Consider the following 21,758-nt stretch of genomic DNA (forward strand, 5'->3'; position numbering starts at 1 on the left):
GTTGAATGGAAGTTATATTTTTGTCTTTGTTTGTTCGTCTGTTGGTCACCAGGATTACAGCAAAAGTTACGGTTCCATTTTGATATAACTTGGTACGAAGATTGTATATTATATGGTCACACTAACAGGCCATCAAATTTTGAGAGGTTGAAGGTTAAAGTAGCACAAAACGTTAAAAAACCCATAATCAACCATAACGTAGGAACATACTGATATACAGTGCTCAAATTGGTGGCCTTTTGTAGTTTTAATAAAGATGCGTAATATAGCAAAAAAAAATCAAAATTTAGAAAAAATGGTCATAAGTGGATTCTAACGAGGACCCATTCATTCTATTTCTAGTATTAGATGTTTTTTTGAGAATTTTGATAGTTTTTTTCTCTTTTTTTAATATATATAAATCCCAAATTTGACAAATAATTTTTTTAGAAAATACAAATACTTTTCCTTAGTTCTTTGAGACGAAACTAAGTTTGATCAAATAATAATTTTTATAATAGAAAGGGAATGTGATTTTTTATTTTTGTATATCTTTAAGACAATCCCTTCAACAGCAAAGTAAAACAAAAAATCTTTTGATTTTCCATATCTTGATTCGCATATTTCCTTCAACTTTCATGAAGATTTCATTAGATCTTTAGTTTCCGGATGTAACATAGACATAAAGAATGTGTTCATTTCTGAGATCCTGGCTTGACTTTGGAAATGAGTTAAAATGGTGACAAATAAACGTTTTAGCTATTCCAGTCTTTCGAATAGCACTTTCAGGCATTTGCATCTTCTTAGAAGGAGACAATGTTCAATTACATCAAATTCTTTGTAATAAACGGAAAAAAATCAAATTAATTCAACTTAAATCATTATGACCCTAGTTTGCAGACAACCGGAGGGTCAATAACCAGTATAAAGTATGCTGAAATTTGGACGGTTAATAGATAAAACTCTGTTAATTACGTAAAATGTATTTTTAAAAACCTACAAGTTAACTGGAGAGATTCGGGAGTCGAAACATAAAAGTTATCTGTGACAAGAATTTGAAGGCACTACTTTAAATGACGAAATAATATAGTTATATCTCACGGAATTGAATATTTAATTAGGTAGTGATGTAAACGCTAAACCCATGTAATACACTTGTGCGAAACTTCGCCAAAATATTGTATTCAAATCAAATAATGTTTAGTAATTCAATAATCAAACATTCGTTGAAAATTAATTATATGGTGGAGCTACATAATTTCCTTATGAAAAATGATCGGTGGGCCCCTCTACTTTGTTAACATATCTACATATTGTTATAAAATTTTGACAACTACTTTTTGAAGGTTGGTACTTGCTGAAAATAAGGTAAATTAAAAAAAAACACCATCTATGTTTGAAGCCTGGGACTTTTCAGACCATGTTTTATTGTTATAATCCAAAAGGAATTTATTTACCTTATCTCTGGAAATCTTTTTTTCTATAGAGTATAATTTTCAAATCTGCTCAAAAATGAATGTGCCCTTCCTTACCTTCAGTTTGTTTATACGTTTACAATTAATCTACATCACTACACTACGCATATCCTTGAGATTTGCGTACTGTATTTATGCATGTATACTTATTTTTGAAATAATACCAAGTTTTTGACTGGAGCATAATATGTAATTGATTCCCATTACATAAGCCCTTTATAAATTATGCTTTTTTTAATTATATAATTTGACCTTTTAAGGAAAATTTAAAGTCCTCAGACATTAACACTCATAAAGCGAGTGTTATCCCTGTGGATTGCTTCTGTTGTTGCTAGGATTGCAACAAGAAAATAAAAACCAATTGGATATACAGGGTCCTGAACCACAATCTGAACAAACTTTGACCTCATCCGGATCCCATATTAGTGGATCGAGCCTGAGTTGTTCCCTACTCATACAATAGCTTAGGTGATTCTTAAAATAAATTTCAGTTTGTTTTCATGCTTAGTCTGTTGTCAAGCTGGAGAAACATGATCACTCATTTGTAATTTTCAAAATTATTTGAACGCAAATAACTCAATCTATTAATTATGCTAGATTGCTATAATTGTTACAATTAGAGCCCTTGTTATTCAAAAATTCCAAATTGGTGCAATTGATCCAAATCAGGTAATTAAAACCAACCCATGAAACCGTTTATAAAAGATAAAAAAATGTGTTTATAAAATTATCACCGTTTTTGCTTGATAAACTCATATAGGTACATGGAATAGTTAAAATGGGATCAAATGTCAGTAATCCCAACAGTTTCAAATCAGACTACACAGACTAATAAAGTTGTGAAATATTAAAGTTTTGAATATTTTTTTATTAAGCCTTTAGTCCTAAAAAATGGCAACACAGAGAAAAATGCAAAATTAGGTCAGATAATGAAAAAAAAAATTTTATTGGTAACTGTGTATATTCAAAAGATCTACGAACACCAAAACTATAGCTTGACTGTAAAATCCATATAACCAACTCTAGGACCGTTTATCTATGATGAATATTTTTCTTTATCAAGTAAAATGGTTACTCCTTGGGAGAATTGAGGCCCATGAAGGTCGCTTTGAAAATTAATATACCATCTACCTATGCTATTAAATAAATAAAAAAATATTCACAATACATTTGTTCAAGATCTTTATAAAGTCAAAGTCTGCTCCAATTGGAGTGTATGAACCAGTATATTAGTGTTGATACCCGGTCCGAGATCGAGTTAGTTTTCAATTTGGTCTTATGATTTTTTCTAGGCAGATTTAGTATAATATTTCGGTTCATAACAGGATATATATTATCATAAACTATTTTATTTTATTCTTAAATGTGTACCCATTTTTTCGGTCTCAATTTATAAACTTTTTTTTTTTTTATCGCAATCTATGGACCAATTTTATCCCCATTTCTGGGTTATGAGTTGTAAAAATGTGATTCATGGCGCTTTTGTGCCGATTTACACAACTTCAAGACACACATAACGTCCAGTGTAACAGAATAAGTCTTGACCAAATTTTAAATCAAACCGATCTAAACCGAATTTTTCTTTGTGGCCGATCTAGATATAATTTTTAATTGAAAACGGTCCTGACTAAGCTTATTTAAAGGAGTGAATTAGTTCAATCCACTAAAAATTAAAGTTGTCTTAGACCTGTCCAGTACTTTCAGACCCATTCCCCAGACTAATGTATGTATATTATTCACAGTTATTTTTTTTTCTCCCGTTCTTGGTCGCGTTTTTCCCTTTCAGGTAGTAAAAATGAAAAATATGGAAAAATTTCTTTCTTTGAGACTTCCATACTCGACGCAAGATAATTCACGACTGAACCGACCAAGCGCAATACTGCCCAAAAGATTTTGTAGTAAACACTCACATACCATTACAACACTTTATCGTATGATCCGATATGGTCAATAATGAACAAGATATACTTTATTTAATAAATAAGGGGCAGAAAATACGAAATTACTTCTTTTTATATCTAATATCAAAAAAATTAAAGGTATTAATTGATAAAAACATTGGAGCATTTGAAAAAAAAATTATTAAGTAACTAATATTTTAGAAGCAGGAAGACTAACCTCAATTTAAATATGTTTCATATCCAATTTATTTGATTAATATTAATTACAGATGAAGTCATCTAATCAACTTATTTATATTTAAATTATCAACTTTTTCTGCCTTTGCAATATTCATTCCTACTTAAAAATGAGTCTAATAATTGGCATAACTATATTTAATTTCGAAAAAATTAAAGCAACCTTACAGTGCATATATCGTAAATATTCAATAAGAAAATGAAAAGTGTAACTGAAAAAATTAATCAAAATCGAGGGTTTTTTTTGACGGCCAATCTTTTTAAGTTTTAATATAAGGTTTATTCTTTAATTTTGACTTTAATATAATGCAATAAAAAATATTAACTTCCGAATGGCACTCTTTGTTTTACTTGTTTTTTGTATGATTAGACATATTTAGTAGGAACTGTGCTCCAAATGGCTTAATAAATATTTTATCTTTTGAATGCTGAAATATTTTTTATCAATTGGTATTACCTTTATTTTCATTTATATATTTTACTTCATTTCGAAATAGGGATCAGAATCTAAATTACAGTCTAAAAAAAGGGATTTTTAAAAAAAGGCTGTAAAGGCCAAATCTACTGCGATTAAAATTGAAAATAGTCATTTCCATATTCTATACACTAAATGACACTTAAAAAAATGTAAGTTTTAGCCGGCGGGCGTTCCAAGACCTGAATTGTGTTACAATTACTATAGATGAAAATAATATTATTATGGAAGAGGGTGGCGTGGCTTTTTGTAGTTGCTACCTGAATATAGGTTGTTTTTTATATATATTTCCTTTTTGATGAGAGAAAATGCAAGTATCAAGTAACCACTACTGCGTAAAAGATAAAAAGTAACACTGAGGATTAGTTGTAGAGTTATAAAGGAAAGTCCATGTTGAACCAGGATTATAATTGAGGATCGGCATCGGAGTAATTCCGGCCGATATCATTGGTATATACGGAGTGGGGGTTATGTTAATTTCCTTGATCTCATAGCTGATACCAGATAATTTAAAAAAATGCCATGCCAGCTATGCTTCTCTTAACCAAGAATATTCTTCAAATTATTAGGGTGGCCACTTACATTTCTGTTTTTTTTTTTTAATATACCGCCGGGTAAATACTATTTGAGTCTATGACAATCCTCTATCGGAGTTAGGTTTTAGTCTTTGATGTTCATGTGTATTAAGTGTATTTTCTTCTCTAGGAGTCAAGGAATCGGGAATAGGACGACTACATCATATCATCCTAAATCAAACGGACTTATTGAACGGTTCCACAGATCCCTAAGAACTGGGATAGTTGCACGGATACTGGAAGAGAAAGAAAATTAGACGAATGTTCCATCAGTTTTTTTTTTGTGGGGACTGAGGAATTCAGAGACACCAATAGATCAAGGATTTAAATATTTGTCCTTCCAGCTACTTTCTCGTCACTCTGGATCTTTGGCTTCAGACTTCTTTGATTCGTTTCCTATTCCTATGGCAGATGCCGATGTGGGGCACATCTTCGAGACGATGGAGAAGGTGGCTCACGTTTCCCCACGAGAAATCCAGAGATAAACTTTATACAATCGTCTGAGCAAAGCTGACTACGTTTTTATTAAAAATAAGCCAATCAGAGAATCTCTTTCTCTAACCTTCTTGGGTCCTTTTAAAATCATGGGAAAATAGGATCATTATTTTAAATTGGACTTGGGCGCCAAAGTCGACAATGTCTCCAGAGATAAACTCCGTCCTGTTTTTGGAATCGCCAGAATCCTACCAGAATCTCCAACTGTGCGCTTTATAAGATCCATTTTAAGAATTAATTACAGTTGTATGTTTATATTGCTTGCTTATATAATCTTTTGTTTATTTTCTGTAGTAATTGACGATAAAAAAGAGGAAAAATTTTATTTTCTCTTTTTTCCGTTTTTCTTACTATTATTAATAATCTAGAATATAGTAGATGTTTGAACATGAAATACTTTACAAAAAAATCCCAATGCCGATACTATTCTTTTAAAAATTCCAGATGGCAATTTTGATTCTTTAATTTTTTTGCTATACTTTTTATAACTTAAAAAACTAATAAATAGTAAAATACCAGTAATAAATAAGAATCGAAATCACAAATTAAACATTATTAACAGATTGCGATTCCAGAAAAAACACCCGTTTCTCGTATTCTTGATTCCAATTAATCGTCCCATCATTAATTATATATATATATATTGGCCATCTCATAATTTCTATGTTTAAATTTTGACTATCAAGTAGAAATATAAATATATAGCTACGTTTTCAAATAAAATATTACTTTGCAAATTTATAATATAGTGTCGAATAAACAACTTTTTAGGATTTGAATATTATTAAATATGTAAATGTAATTCATTTAAAATTGTGGACACCTAGTATGACAATAAAAGTCATGGAATACGTAAGGGAAAATAGAAGTTGCTATGATTGACCAAGGGGTACGTTATTTATATGGAGCAAACAGAAAAGGGGGGATTTTATTCATTATACTTGCATATTTGGGCCCAAAAAATCAAAGCGTAAGAAAAATATAAAAGAAGAAAACTACTATAAATTTAGGTAGCAATAGCTGCAAATTGTAAAGAGAAATTTCATCCTTTGAGTTTTAAAGAGGATCCTTTTGGATGAGCTAACGAAGATGGGGTTCGCCTTAAAAAGGAGAGTCCAAACAATTTCCTAGATAGAACTGTGGACAAAATAACGTTCCATCAATCTCTGAAAAATCCAGATAGACTCACAGTGTGGAAAAGGGATTAAACAAATTCCTCCCAATCAATTAATACAATTAAAATAAGACTCATTACATTTCTGCGATCAAGATTTCTTGCCCAAATTGATAGATTCTGACGGTTAATAGTTTGAAGAAAGAAAAGCCAAAAGGTTAAAAATTGAGGAATAGAGTATTAAAAGATGACATCATTCCTTGTTCGTTCCAAATTCATATTCATAAATTACATGAATCATTTATTAGGCAGACACCTGTATAAAATGTGTTTTTATACTTTTTAGTACTGTATTTGACTAAGTTAGAGACTTCAAAATAATATGAGATATTGTTCTGACATATTAGTATTTAAAAATTAAAGTTTGTCAAATGTGTTCACAATTATATATCAACTTACGTCATGAAAGTACTATTCTGGCACTCTCTATAGTGATAGTTATCAAATTAAAATTGATCAAAAACTATCTACACCCAGAAAAAACTTATAATTATATATTAATTCAATGTCACTTAATTTAAGTTCCTAGATAACATTTAAAGGGGAGGGGCTTTAATTAAGGCTTTTAGTGGACCTTGAATTAAATAAAACTTAACTCATTAATTTGTACGCAGATGAAATGATTTGATTCAATACATTGCATATTAAGTCCACAATTACAAAGAATATCTTTGGAGAAAATATGATGGTATATTGATTGACTTTTGGGGTTTTGGATATTTTGAAATAATTTATAATGATCAAACGTAATTGTTCAAAATGTTATTCGATTGGTGAAGCTTGACGCTTTTGATAAAGCTTTATTTGCCCTGAGATGTTGAATTAAGAACAGCATTGTCTAAGAATGATTGATTTACTCATCGGACCTTTGTAATTTTTCCCGAAAACAAATCAGGGTTGGAAGCTTCCAACAAATACAGTATATCCGTGATTAACTCCAAGAGGGAAAAGATGAAATAACGGAGGGCATCAGGGGGAAAAGAATAGTCAAAATTACTTGAAAGGGATTCTTTGGATTAGATAAACGATGAAACGGAGTATGAGCATAAAAGTGAACTCCAATTTCAATAAACTGGTCCTTCTAGAAATAGTCTTACTCTAAATAAAAGGAAAAATATAATAATGAAGGCAAGGGAGTGTACTGCCAGGCTTTAGCCCGCCCCCCAAAAAAAAAAAAGAAGAATTTTTACTATCTACTAGAAACTTTAATATTTGATTTTTTTTTTTTTCAAAAAGCTTAATATTTGGAATTTGTTTTTTTATATATCCAAAAAAATAATTTTTCAAATTTTTTCCAAAAATTAATATCTTAAATTAAATTTTAATTTTTTTTTTCCAAAACAATTAATTTTTCAAAAAGTTTAATATCTGAAATTTAATTTAGTTTTTCAAATTACTTTTCCAAAAAATAATTTTTCAATTTCTTTTTCAAATATTTCATTTATGTGAATTTATAGTTGGAATTTTTAGCAAAAAATTTAATTTTATTTGAATAGCTATATATTTTTTAATTATTTAATTTTTTGTGAATAACTTTTTGAGATTTTTAAGAATGTAATTTTTGAACTTTTAATAGAAAAAAAAGGGCTTTGTTTGGAGGAAAAATTCGTCGTGTAAGGTCAATTATCTCCACGAGGCTATAGAAATATATTATCACAAGAGCCTCAAAATTTTAATGATTGACCACTCTTTCATAATTTATTTATGTATTTGGTGGGAGAATTTTTAGAGGGCGAGGAGAAGGCGGAAACTAGATTTATAGTCAAGGGTTTCAAAAATATGTATTTGAAGACCACACTCTTCTTTTAATTACTACCGGAACATAATTTTTTATTGTCCAAAACTTCCATCACCATCATTTTATTCTTGAAGAGAACACAATAAATATAAAATAATCATTTTTACATAAAGGACTAAGAATAACGCTGAGGAATGTTAGTGTAGTAATAAGTGGAAGTCCTTGTTGGACTCAGAGTAGAATTGAGGCTCGACATCACCGAAATAAATATACTAGAAACGGAGTGTGATATGCGCTTATTTCCTTCATATCATAGATTTTTTCAGCTTATTGAAACGGTATTACAGCTAAGCTACTCTCCTCCCAAACATTCTTCAATTTGTCAGGGTTACCATGTTCCCTTTTGATTTCTTCTTTTTTATTGCTTAATCAGTCTTCCCCCCCCCCCTTTTGAATCATTTTTTTTTATCAGTCCAATATCTTTTACCATTCAATAATCCCATATATCCTTATAGCTATTCTCCACTCATAGCTAGGATTGCATACTATAAAATGGAAAAAAACATAAATGATAGTTAAAAAACTTCTTATAATAAGTTCGAACCACATACATTCTACTTTAAAGTTCCCGTATCTGGTCTCAAACAAAAGAGTTTATGTTCTACAACAGATAGGCATAGTTCGTAAATACGTCATTTTAGCCATTATATATACTTTAAAGGACCAATAAGGCCAGGTCCTAGGACAAACAAATTTTATAGGGCTGGACTGATAGAACTGCAGTCTTTTTAGTTTAAACAAAAATCCCAATGGTGATAGCGATGTCATTCTAGTAAACCATCCGATGACAATTCTGATTTTTAAATAATAGTTAAAAAACACAATTTTGCTAAAATCCACAATTATTTACAAAAAAATTAATTTCTTGGAAAAAAATTCCAAAATTTCACAGCTATTCACAAAAAAATTCATTTTTCCGGAGAAAAATTTCAAAAAATAATTTTTTTTCGAGAAAAGTTTCGAAAATATAAAGTTAGTCAGATAAAATTATATTTTTTTGAAAAAAATTATGGAAAATTAAATCTTTTGGAAAAAAAAAATCAAATATTAAATTTTCTCATATGAAGCAAAAATTCTTTTTTTTTAGAGGGGGGGCTATTTTTCATAAATAGTGAAATACCATTTATAAATTAGATCAGAATCGTAAATTAGACATTATTTTCCTGATGTCAAGTCCGACTCTAGAAAAAAACGATTCCTGATTACGATTAATTGTTATCAGTAACGTTAATACTTGAATGATTTATTCAAGAATGAACAGAAAGGGGAGGGGGAAAAGGATGATAACTCAAACTGTTTTTCCTTTTCTAATCTTGATAATATTATTTTTCTATATATGTATGCTATTAAATAAATTTTCCGATATTTTAATTAAATATCCCAATTGTATTGGTTTTTTCTTTAAGGATGGAAAGAGGAATATTTTATGACGTCACTATGTAATTCATGGACTAGTTTGAGGTGTCAGATCATTTATTCTATGCCTTGTTGAGTTTGTATTCATCCAAACGTACACATTTGAGAATCTCTAGAAACAAACACATTAAACTGATCACATTTGCGCTCCATTAAATAAACACAATTGAGGATTTATTACAAGAAAAAAAGTAATTAATTACTGAAACGGAATATTTTACGGGATCATTAATGCAAATATAATGTCGAAACGTGGACCTAGTTAGGGATTTACGAATTCTAATGAATCATGACTCATTTTTATAACTCAATTATTGATTATTATTAATTGAGGATGAGTGTTGTTTACTTATATTAATTTGTAAACAACTCATCAGAGAGTGGCACTCTCTTACGGTAAGATGATACAACTTCTTGCTTGATAATATTATTTAATACAAAGACGTACTCGTATAATTAACTTTATTTCGAATGATTTGATTAATGCTTTCAATAACTCCAGAATTTAGTAAAACTTGTCAATAGACAACAAAATCATTAGAAATATGTTCCTCCTTCAACCATACTAAGACTAACTCACTACTAATCCTCTTCTTCCCCTTTTTTAATTCTTATTCAATAAACGTTGTCCTCTTTTCCGTTAGTTCAAAAATTCATTTTTTGGATTTTGCTTTTACAAGGTGCATTTTCGAATAGACAGTTTATACCTTGAAAAAACTTTGAAACACGGGGAATTGAGATATTTTATAGAAAAAATTAAATTTTTAACGAAAAAAAAATTGCCTCCAGAGCCTTGGAATCTGGTCTGATCAGAATGAAACATGGCATTGAGTCAATAACTTAGAATTCTGAACAACTTTTATTTTATGTTTAAAGTTTGCATCTGTCACCGTTTTTTTAAATAAATACCCTACCAGAGCCGAGGAATTTGGTCTCTTATCAGAATAAAATATAGACTTTCATACGTAACTCAGAATTCTAAACATTTTTATTGTTATATGTAAAGGCACCGTTTTTGAAATAAATACCTTTGCAGTTTTATCAGTGGAAATACAACTATAGTATCATATAATGGTAGATATACTACAGTACCTTGATTGTATCCCACAACATTTTCTACAAAAAGAAACATAAAAAGGTCCGTTATTATTCAGTAGTTGGCCAAATAAGTCAATCATACCAACTTTTATTTATCTTTTAAAATACTCTCAGACTTGTCATATTATTTTTTCACAATTTTCTAAATGAATTACATATATAATTTAATCCTACATAGTATTTTATCTGATACTGTATTATAATATTGCTTAGTAATATTTTATTAAAAGCTTAGCTATACACTCGTAATTGTATATCCCTTCAGATTCAAGCTTAAACATAATCCTATTCCTGTAGCACTTGCAGTATTTTAGGACTAGAGTATTATCTTAGTAACTATCATTATCTTATCTGTTTAAATAGTAGTTAGATCTTGAAGTGAATTTACTTTTTCAAATTTAAATATGTATTCGTATTCAATATTTTTTTAAATCAATTTTAATACTAAATACTTTTATTTTTCTACACATTATCTTGTGCATTCATATCAATAAGAATCAGTACCACTAACACATTTTGGTAATAAATTGTAACCAGATAATAGTAAATATTGATGTGTAGACTATATTGAATTACGCTTACAACCATGATTCAAATAATTTAAACTAATTTTTAATTTAATTTTTTTAAATAAATTACGAAAACAATTTTTGAATTACAGGTTTCAATAATTCTTTAAAAATAAGATTTTTTTATTCTCTCGCGAGTTTTTCTTCGAGCAAAAGTGTTAAAGTGAGTAACGAGTATTCAGGCGAGCAAATAGTTAAGTTCTAATTTCTCCAGTGTTTTTTTAGAAACTTTAAAATACTAATACATCAAAATTCAGCTCGCGGATTTCTTTTCTCCGGTATTTCATTCTTTGAGGAGATCTTAGCAGAATAATAATTCGAGAAAGAATGAATAAATAAGGAAAAAGGGAAATTCTACTATCTGTTTTCCTTTTCTAATCTCAAAAAAGTAATTTATTTGACCAAACAGCCTAGCTTTACTCATAATATATGAATATATTCGATATCTTATTCGACCTCGGGGATTTAAAAGAAATAGAGAAAAGAAGCGGCGACAGGGGAAAAAATTAAATTGACTCGGGACCAGCTATCCAACTCAACAATCTGTGGCTTGGATTATTATCACATATAAAAAAGGGCTCCTTGGTGCCTAAAAACGGGCCAGCGACAGAGTTTAAACTAAATTTTGCTGTACAATCTGAAAGTTGGAATGTATTATGGAATATTAAAAAAGTTTACTTGATGCTCCGGGAAGACATTTTAAGAATGCGAGTTCGACGTTTGATACAGAGTAAAGCATGAATGGTTTTCAAGACGTAGATAAACTACATACTGAAGAAAAAAAGTTTGAATTACCCTTTATCTACTAATGCTTTTCCAAAAAAATATTCGTCTTTGGCTGCAATCAGCCATCGATCAATTTTTTGGCTTCAGCGTAAATCATTGAGTGCGTAGCCCATTGATGCAAATAAGTGATAATCGGAAGACACCAGGTCTGGTGAGTAAGTCACATGAGCAAGTTGTTCCCACTTGTACAATTCAACCAGCTGGCGGGTGGCTATAGTGCGATGCAGTGGTACGTTGTCATCGAGGAAAATTACCTTGTGTCGCCTGGCTTCATATTTTGGTTCAAATCGGTCAATGGTTGTTGGTAGCGATCACCATTGACGATTTGATCGGATAATAGAAGGTTACACCTTATGACACCACACTGGTCCCAGAACACACACACCATTGCCTTCATTTCTTTTATCTTTATTTCTCACGTCAAAATCAACACTTTAAAATTTTTTAAACCATCTGAAACACTGTGCTCTGCTTAGAAAATGTCCACCGTAAGCTTCCACAAGTATTTGATGGACTTGAGAAGCGTTGTTTTGTTATTTTCAACTGGCAACAGAAAATAAATGATGACTGCACATTGTAGTTAGTAGGCACAAAACTTGTACGGGCGAAAAAAGTGCGTTGTTGAATGAAACTACACAAAATATTAATTAAATATTGTTGACACACATCCAAATAAGCATTTAGATTGACGGACCAGTTTATAACGTCTAACTGGCGACACCTAGGGACCAATCTCATTTCATAGGTGCAAGCATAGTAAGTATTTTCTTGTCTCATTTTTCACCTTACACTCAATACATGATCCATTTAAAAATATTTTAATATTATGAGAGCATTACCCCAAACTGATCCTTGATGAAACCCTTCAGTTTAAAGGACATTTAGGTTATTCTCTATAAATTCCTTGAGCTATAACGGTCTGCCATTAATTAACTACTTATGAATTTTGCATACATACAAACTCCCGACAAAGTAATGCATTAATATAGTCATATTCATAAAAGAATACATAGTACATTCAATAATTGTATACTTTTTACACTAAAATCAAATAAAAAAAATAAATGGTCCGAACACTTTAAATGAATATTTAATTAATGAACCCGCCTGGTAAGACCTGAAGCAGGAAGGAAGAGTTTATTGAGTCTCTCAAAAGACTGGCGGCTAAATTATGTTTGCATAAATATTATATAGATATATTATAGATGCATTCCATCAGAGCAATAATACAATACTTCTATATCGTTCAGAGTCTTATGAAGGAACTATTTCGGCTTGGTCTCTTGATCAGACACGTGTCGGATATAAATAGAGTCCTCAATGGGCGTATCTAATGGTTTTCCCTCTTCATACATATAAGAGCTGGCTATGGCTAGTACACGTCCGTCATTTGAGAAAGTTAAACTTGCAATGGAGGTTGGGTATTTATGGAATTGACAAAGTCTTTTTTTGTTATGCCCATCCCAAATATTGACTAAACCGTCGGATCCCCCTGTTGCAAAAGTATTGTACTCTTTATGGAAAGCAATGGTATTGACTGGATAAATGACTTCAATCCCATTCTCCTTACTTCTATGACATTTGAACGCATACTTTTTCTTCTGTATATCCGTACTGGGATCAAGGTACTCTACTGCAACACGACCCTCAATGGAGCTAAGCACATAGCCAGACTTATTTGGGAAGCATCCAAGAGCCCTTGTTTGATATTTGAGGGAAGACTCTCTTTTCTGCTGAACGTAGCTCATGTTCCGAATATCCCAGACCCAGACCTTTCTCCCAAGAGTTGCAATGACTAGCTTTTCTCCTGCCAGGGAGAGGGCGTAAACGCGTTCGGGCTGAGGATAGGTGCCAATGAGTGGATTGCTGTTCCGTGGATCCCAGAATTTGATGGTGGAGTCCCAAGAGCCGGATATTAGTCCGTTGATCTCCTCTGAGTAGCGAACACATTTGACAGCCTTTTCATGGGAACCTGGAATCAGGGAAGGGACAACTCATTAACTCATTATCACTAAAGACATATAAACAAACAACTTGAGAGTCATTACCGATGAGCGTCTCTGTTCCGGAATTGATGTCAAAGGTCTTGAGAGATCCGTCCAACCCTCCTGACCACACTCTTATTGGATCTTGAAACGTACAGTCTAATACTGGGGCACTGTGAGAATATTTCACACGGAGTGTGTCGTTGATCACATCGTAGAGGCGAACGCTTTTATCCCAGGAAGATACGAGAAGGAATTGAGCCGAGTTGGGCCCAAATTCGGCTTTCGTAATGCCGTCATCAGGAGCATTCTTGATTTTGTACTCTCCTCCGCCGGATCGGCTCACTCCACCATCCCCATTATTCGTATGAATGGACATCCTTTTAGTTACACTTAATAATATTAATAGTACTAATAGTGCTCAATATAATAAAGTATAAATATTTCTGGCGGCCTTTTTCGTTGAATAGCTGTACTGTAGTAGATGTAGATTATACAACTATATAAAAACAATGTTTTTAAAAAAGCCCTAGTAGAGGAACACAGGTGAAATCCTATTGGTTCAAAACAAATGACGTCATTACTCCTCATAATAGAAAATATACGCACTTATGAGGTACCTAGCTACTCACATATAATTATTTTAGTCAATCATCCTTTATTTAATGAACATTATATTATAAAGGAGTATAATGGTAATATATTGTTAATACTTACTCTATCGTATATATGAAACATAATATGTTCTCAAGACTATACTTGCATAGCATGTCATGTAGCTATCATAGAGAATATCCATGGTAGCTACCTAGTTAATGAGCCGGCCACAAATTCAAAATAATAATAAACAAACAAATATATTTTTTAACGCAGTTCGCAAGTGCGGCTATTTTGATGTCAAAAAAGAGATTCTACGTCATTCGTGTTTCCTTTTCCGCTTAAATTTATATCAATATATACAAAATATACCTCCCTCAGAACCTCCAAGATTATTAGTCGCAGTCTTCCTGGTATTCCCAACTTCTACTCTTTGATTCCATCCATTTGTTTTGTTACTTCTGCTACCTTTAGGTAATTTGAATTATTTATGTTAAGTTATTATTGGGGAGGAGACTCCGAGTGGAAGGGAATGCGTAACATTATTGAGTCTTCATGTCCCCTCACAAATAGTTGAAACTAACTCCATGTTGCTATGATCTTAACTTTTCTATTTTTTACAAGAGGAAAGTTTATTTTTAAACGGAAGGGGGGAGGGTTGTGCGAAAAAGAGGGGATGTTGAGAAAATATGCACTGCGTCAGCATGAAAGCAATCTTCCAACAAAATGCCAAGAAAGGCGAAAACCCCTATTTATTATTTTACAGCCCAACATTTCATAGACAAATATGAGCCAATTATGTGCAGGCTTATTATTCAAATTTCTGGATGAGTGTAGATACACAGTAATTTTAGCTCTAGTTTAAACTTTCTTTTGATTTAAGGGACTTAAATTGTCCCCGATACTGTCAATTTCTGATTCTTTTATTTTGCCTGCTTTAAGAGTACAAATTACGACGCGGCCGAAGAGTTAATAAGAATAAATTGGTGACAGAAATTGAGAAATAGTCATCGTTGAGGAATATAAGTGTAATCCACTTTGGATTTTGAGAAAATACTTATCCCTTGCCTTGATAGTGACGGGCCACATATACATATTGCCCAATATTTCATATATATATTTGATTCAATTATTGGCTTATTATTGAAATTTGGGGGAGGAGATAAGATACGGAAGAGTATAAGCTATAGTTTAAAACCTTTACTGGATATAAAACGCTTATAATGGCCCCGATATATTTTTACAAATAAAATTAATCCGTTTCTCATTCATTTATTGGGATGATCCATTTTGGTAAAGGACTAATAATGATAATTTGTTGATGAATCATTCATCGAAGAACACAAATGCAATCCAAACTTAATTTTGGAATGATCATTCAAACTTACTTTTTGTATACCACTTTTGAATACGAGTCACGATGTGTTCAGCGTGTCTTTGATCCTCAAACTTCATTTTAAATCTTTGATGACTCAATAAGTCAATCATGGTCAAATGGGGATTCTATACAATATATGGATAAGATGTCTAAAGAGTTTCTGATGCTTAATTATCGAAACAGTAGATTGATAATCTACTAAAGTGTGACTGTAGAGAAGGCGTTTTTATGTAAACTAAATAGGTTAAAATAATTTATCTTTTTGAGTACTTGTGGTGAGAGTCATCCCTATGTTCTAAGAAATTTCTATTGAGATATTTTGACACACGATGTTATATAATATATGGAAAGGAAGTCCGACTTTCTTTTTACTAGGCTGCCACTCGGGGAGCATGGTGGTGTAATCCATCTATTAGGAACATGTATTGATAGACGACTTGAAATACTAAGTGTGTTATTTATATGGATGATGGTAGAGAGTAATTATATTTTTACATCTTTTAGGTACTCTAATATTTCCAAACTTCTGTAGCCATGTCTTCCCAAATCAACGCAAATCTTGCCCAAGAAAACATTTGGCTCAACAAAGCTGAATGTGATGAAGCAGAGCTTAGATTATACGGAAAGGTAAGTAAGGAAGGGAGGCTAAGGGAATGTTCATCTTGTGAAAGTATTAAAAAAATCAATGGGGTATTTCCCCCTCTCTAAAGTATCTACACACATCACTTTTCCCTTTATGGTTAGGGCTTTCGTTTTATGTATTTTATTTTTTTGGAGTGCCATTTCTGTTGCAAGCCGAGTTTTCTAATGATTTTTCTATTAATGGTTATATATTTGAGTCTCTCCTGCTTTTGCTCTCTCTCTTCGTTTTTCCTTTCCTTTTTAATGTCGTATCTTGTTTTTCGCTAATACATATATATATATGTTACTAACATTTCTTTCATCTTCTGGATTGGAGCATAATAATTCATAACAGTATCGAATAATTACAAAATAAATATGGTGAATGAAGGTGGAAACAATGGGGGTGGTCGAAAGAGGAATCGTCCACGAAGTAAGAAAAAGAATAAAGGATCTGGATCCTTATCCAACCCTCAATCCAGTAATGATGGAGGAAATAACTCCTCCGACTTTATTCCTCCTCCCATTGAAACACCAGAAGAAGTATCCAAGCCTCTGGTTGAGGAGGAAGAGAAAGTTCAATCCACCTCTGGAGTGGTAGGGGTAAATAATAACGTAGCTCCTGAGAATAGCCCTGTCCTTAAAACAAAAAAAGAAGAGGAAATTGGAGCACGTAAGGATGGAAAGAAAGAAGAAAAGGGTTTAGAGGTAGATTTGTTAAAAAGTCTGTTAGAGGATGATACCTTATTGGTCAGGCATTCTTATTCGACGCTCCAGGATGCTCAACAGTCCTTTTATTCTTATATGGTATGTTCAAGGCACTAGAAAAGGTATCCTTGTGATGAAGCCATCTCTAGGACCGTTTTATTTTTTTAGTTAAGGAGCTACTATTCCTTTTTGTCACGTGGGAAACCCGAATTCAACCTTGAATTGACCTATTACTTAATTGTTATTTTCAATAGTTTTCTTATAGGTTTTTTTTTTTAATCCCGAGAGTTGCTTAACTTCAAATTAATATTAATAATAGTAGACGTATTAGTTGCTCTTCATTAAAAGTAGTTTCTCTTTTAAAATGACTCCTTATTCAATCTTTCTGATTGATACTTGCAGGAAAAATCTAAAAAACCAAGTGACTCCGAGGAAATTGATTTGTTTGCCTCTGATGAGGAAACCACTTCAAAACCTAAAATGGTTATACCTCTTCAATCAAAGCGTAAAGCTAAGAAAGGACCTAAGACCAGTGGAGCTAAAAGCGTTCTGCCTGAGCCTACTTACTCCAAGGGATCCATGGCAGCAGCTCCTTGTAATAGCTCCAATTCCACTGATACTTGTAACGAGGTACGATCTGATTTTATTCTGCATGATAAAGTATCGTACATATCTCCCTATCTGACTTCCTATCCAGTTCTAGTTGCCACAAATACATTAAAAAACATGTAGGCGCCTAGTAAATATACATAGGCTGCTATTTTAAATGGCCGTAGACAAATACAGTCTTTTCTTCTCCCACCTAGTACCATTTTAAGTTTATTTATCTTTGTACATCATAGTACAATAATCCTGCAAATGGGGAGAGAACATTCATCATGCTCAAACCTGATGCGGTTCAGCGAAGTTTGATTGGAGAAGTTATCAAAAGATTTGAAACGAGGGGATTTAAACTCATAGCATTGAAATTCATGAGAGCATCCAAGTCCCTTTTAGAGCAACACTACATTGATTTAGAGAAAAAACCTTTCTTTCGGGATTTGGTGGAGTACATGAGCAGTGGACCCCTAGTGCCTATGGTATGGGAGGGATTAGACGTTGTCAAACTTGGAAGAGCAATGCTTGGAGCTACAAATCCATTTGACTCTTCCCCTGGAACAATTCGTGGAGACTTTTGCCTTGACATAGGGAGGAATATAATTCATGGTTCTGATTCGACTGAGGCTGCATCTAAAGAGATATCACTTTGGTTTTCGCCTAATGAGCTGACTATGTGGAGATCCTCAACTTTGGGATGGTTATATGAGGATGAAGAAGAATTACTCTTATCCACTATTAAAGAAGTAAAATTGAATACACAACTTGAATTCTAGTGGCTGAACGTACAATTTCAAGACGAAACGTTCCTCATTTTTAATCCTTTTTTAATATTTAATTAATCTTACTAATCCTTCTCTTTCTCCATCTCTCTATACTTCTACAGTTTCTTTATCACCCTTTAGATTTAGTTAATTAAAACTTAGATCAACCCACCCATTACTGAAATATAAAGAAGAGTAACACTGGTTTTTATTTGTAGGCTCCAATTTCTACTTCTTCAAATAGTAGTTCATTGTCTGCCGAAATCGCAAGAGCTAGACAGCACATTAAGAGCTCACTAGAATATGTGAGTAACTACATCATCTCATTCTTTAGTTATGCTACATTCTTCTGCCTCAATTGTAATCAATACTCAAAAGCAAATTAAATATGATTATTTTTTGTTAATAATTTATTTATCTTTTATTCAATCAGTTAATTCAATTTCTTAATAATCAAAGGGTGATATATGATGATTGTCTATGCCCCTATACATAGATAAGGGTCTATACAATTTAATGATTTGACGACTTGGTGTTGTGTGATCCTGGATTTTTCGTTAATTGCTTAAATAACCTATTTTATTTTTCTATTTAATGGGGCGTTTTTTTGTTTGTCGTTTTTTCTCAATACTTGATAATAGTAATAACAATAATATGTACACATGATTAATTATTGAATAACGTTTAGGTTGATGGTTTGGCCGCCTTAGCTGGAGGCTCAGACGTTAGTGGAAAAATTGCCAAATTAGAGAGTGACAATGCAAAACTTCATAAAGGTATTATGTCCCTCATTCAGATCACTTACATTTACTAACTATTTATTTTGCAGCTGTTGCGGATTTAAAGAATACTGTTTTGACTCTTCAAGATAAGGTTAAGATCTTAGAAAAGACCTGCGGTTCTGGTAAATCAGTAGCAGCAGCTCCCGCCACAAAACAAGTAGAGGAAGATGATGATGTTGATCTTTTCGGAAGCTCATCTGACGAGGAAGAAGACGCACAGAAAGCTCGTGTTCGTGAGGAGCGCCTCAAGGCTTATCATGAGAAGAAATCCAAGAAGCCGACTTTGATTGCAAAGACCTCCGTCCTCTTGGATGTTAAGCCATGGGATGATGAAACTGATATGAATGCCATTCTTGAAAACTGCAAAACTATTCAAAAGGAGGGTCTCGTCTGGGGTGCACGTAAGTGGTGGTCTATTTTTTCTTATGTAATTAGTTAATATCCTTTGTTTATATACTCGTAGACAAATTGGTTCCTATCGGCTACGGAATTAAAAAGCTTCAAGTCATGTGTGTTGTCGAAGATGAAAAAGTATCCATCGATGAACTATGTGAGCAAATTGCCGAGTTTGAAGATTTCGTACAATCCGTAGACGTAGCTGCTATGTCCAAAATCTAAATCCATTTTTAGAATTGTTGAGGAAGTGCTCAGTTTTAATATAATATTATACCTTTTTTTTGTTTTTTCTTGTGATGTATCAAGAATTCAGAATTTCAAATAAGACATGGTTTGTAAGCATATAAAACATTTTTTTATTCATTCATGTGCGTCTTTAGCTTGAAATTGGGGAATATATTATCTAATATGTAATTATATTGTGATGTTAGGTGATTCATGGGCCTGTCTATAGAAGTAAAACGAAAGGATATTTCTATTTAAAAAAATTATAACATATAGATCTTAAAAACAATTAAAACTGAAGCAAGAGTGAAACTATGATGCATCAATCCATTTTCCTTTGTGATGCCGCATACCTCTCCAAATACTTATCATAGCCAGGCATCTTTTGAAGCTTTTTGTTATCCAAGGGGTTCCCTTCTAGTTGTATATGTGCAACTTTAGAGGACTCTAGAAGCTCTTCTGGGATCTGCAACTCTGTTAAATAATTCCTCTCTAGCCGTAGAGTGACGAGAGACGTACATTTTCCAAGGGACGGACTAAGCTTGTTGAGTTTGTTATCATTGACATTAAGCTCTATTAGAGACTCCAGAGAGTCGAGTCCATCTGGAAGCAGGCTAAGGGAATTATGGGACAGTTGGAGAGTGTTGAGTCTCTTTAAACTCAGGATTTCGACTGGGAATGTTTGGAGCCCATTATAACTTAGGTCTAGGGTCTTGAGATGTTCCAATTTAGAGAAAGAGGGGGGTAGCATATGGAGGAAATTGTGGGAGATGTCAAAGTGCTCCAATTTCAATAGAGAGCCCGTTTCAATGGGAAGAAGTGCGATTTTGTTTTGACTGACGTTGAGGCGCTAATTTAAGGAAATAAATACAATATTAATAATATAACAACCATTAAACAATAACTCGATTTGAGTACTGTACCTTCAAGGAAGTTAACGACTTGATTTGAGGGCATAATGAGACTAATTTGTTCTGACTTAGATCCATGGTTCGAATTTTATCACCACTTTTAAAAACTTCTCTTGGAATCTCTTCTAAATTCTTCTTTTCTAAAGGGACCACCCCAGTGGTTGAGGCACGTTCAAGAGTTTCCCTAAGGATTGTTTCCTTCCGACTTTCTATATTTCCCATCACGAATATATACTCGATCAAAAGTCGAAGATACACTCCCTTAAGGTAATTTCCTTCCTTCCTAGCAGTTGTTATTTATTGTTATTAAACTTTTACATTATATTATACGTCGAATTCAAAAAGGTCCAGGATAGGGATAAAAAAGGAACTTTAGCGCAAAGCGATTTTTTAAACTAATCAAAGTCTGTCATTGTTGAAATATTTGGTTAGAGCCTCTCAAAGTAGGGATAGTTTGATCTGTTTCATGAACTCTTATTATGATAATACTTAGAAAAATTAGATCTCTTTATTGAATTAAAAATAAATAAATATTAATGTTCAGGCAGGAAAAGGAGGGGGGGGGAGGTAATGAAAATATTATTACAACTTCCTCCTTTAATAAAAAATTTCAATATTGCATTCATTCTATATTTAAATACCTAGTTATTTGGTTAGAATGAATGTTTCATTTAAATGATGTACTGATGTTGATTAATTATTATGGGTATAGGTAAAGCTAGAGCATTCATAAACAAGACGCGAGAAGTTCCAACTTTCAACCAATATTAAACGAAAAATTATTTTCTGTTTAACAACTCCAAAACGAGAAAAACG

General features: G+C 32.3%; 3 protein-coding genes across 8 annotated transcripts; 1 reads left to right on the plus strand and 2 right to left on the minus strand.

The window, feature by feature from the left end:
• Positions 1–12,954: 12,954 nt before the first annotated feature.
• On the minus strand, positions 12,955–14,821 carry Bub3 (mitotic checkpoint protein Bub3). Its single transcript, XM_040719031.2, has 3 exons — positions 14,681–14,821; positions 14,027–14,517; positions 12,955–13,950 (listed from the first exon to the last, which is right to left on the minus strand). Exons 2-3 carry the CDS (start codon positions 14,340–14,342, stop codon positions 13,244–13,246), a joined length of 1,023 nt encoding a protein of 340 aa, XP_040574965.1. The 5' UTR covers positions 14,343–14,517; positions 14,681–14,821; the 3' UTR covers positions 12,955–13,243.
• A 35-nt stretch (positions 14,822–14,856) lies between these two features.
• On the plus strand, positions 14,857–20,155 carry LOC121123949 (uncharacterized). Of its 6 annotated transcripts, none has more exons than XM_040719029.2 (8): positions 14,857–15,034; positions 16,443–16,565; positions 17,670–17,897; positions 18,110–18,610; positions 18,847–18,933; positions 19,317–19,404; positions 19,458–19,811; positions 19,874–20,155. In XM_040719029.2, the coding sequence occupies exons 2-8, from the start codon at positions 16,473–16,475 to the stop codon at positions 20,026–20,028; spliced, it is 1,506 nt and encodes a 501-aa protein (XP_040574963.1). In that variant the 5' UTR covers positions 14,857–15,034; positions 16,443–16,472; the 3' UTR covers positions 20,029–20,155. The 6 variants fall into 6 exon arrangements, with proteins under 6 accessions (XP_040574963.1, XP_071747112.1, XP_071747110.1 ...); XM_040719030.2 differs by lacking the exon at positions 14,857–15,034 and adding an exon at positions 16,275–16,387; XM_071891011.1 differs by lacking the exon at positions 18,847–18,933.
• LOC121123951 (uncharacterized) lies at positions 20,139–21,339 on the minus strand. Its single transcript, XM_040719032.2, has 2 exons — positions 20,955–21,339; positions 20,139–20,881 (listed from the first exon to the last, which is right to left on the minus strand). Exons 1-2 carry the CDS (start codon positions 21,162–21,164, stop codon positions 20,354–20,356), a joined length of 738 nt encoding a protein of 245 aa, XP_040574966.1. The 5' UTR covers positions 21,165–21,339; the 3' UTR covers positions 20,139–20,353.
• Positions 21,340–21,758: the final 419 nt, after the last annotated feature.

This window comes from Lepeophtheirus salmonis, chromosome 9 (genome assembly GCF_016086655.4).
Source record: "Lepeophtheirus salmonis chromosome 9, UVic_Lsal_1.4, whole genome shotgun sequence".
Classification (NCBI taxonomy): domain Eukaryota; kingdom Metazoa; phylum Arthropoda; class Copepoda; order Siphonostomatoida; family Caligidae; genus Lepeophtheirus; species Lepeophtheirus salmonis.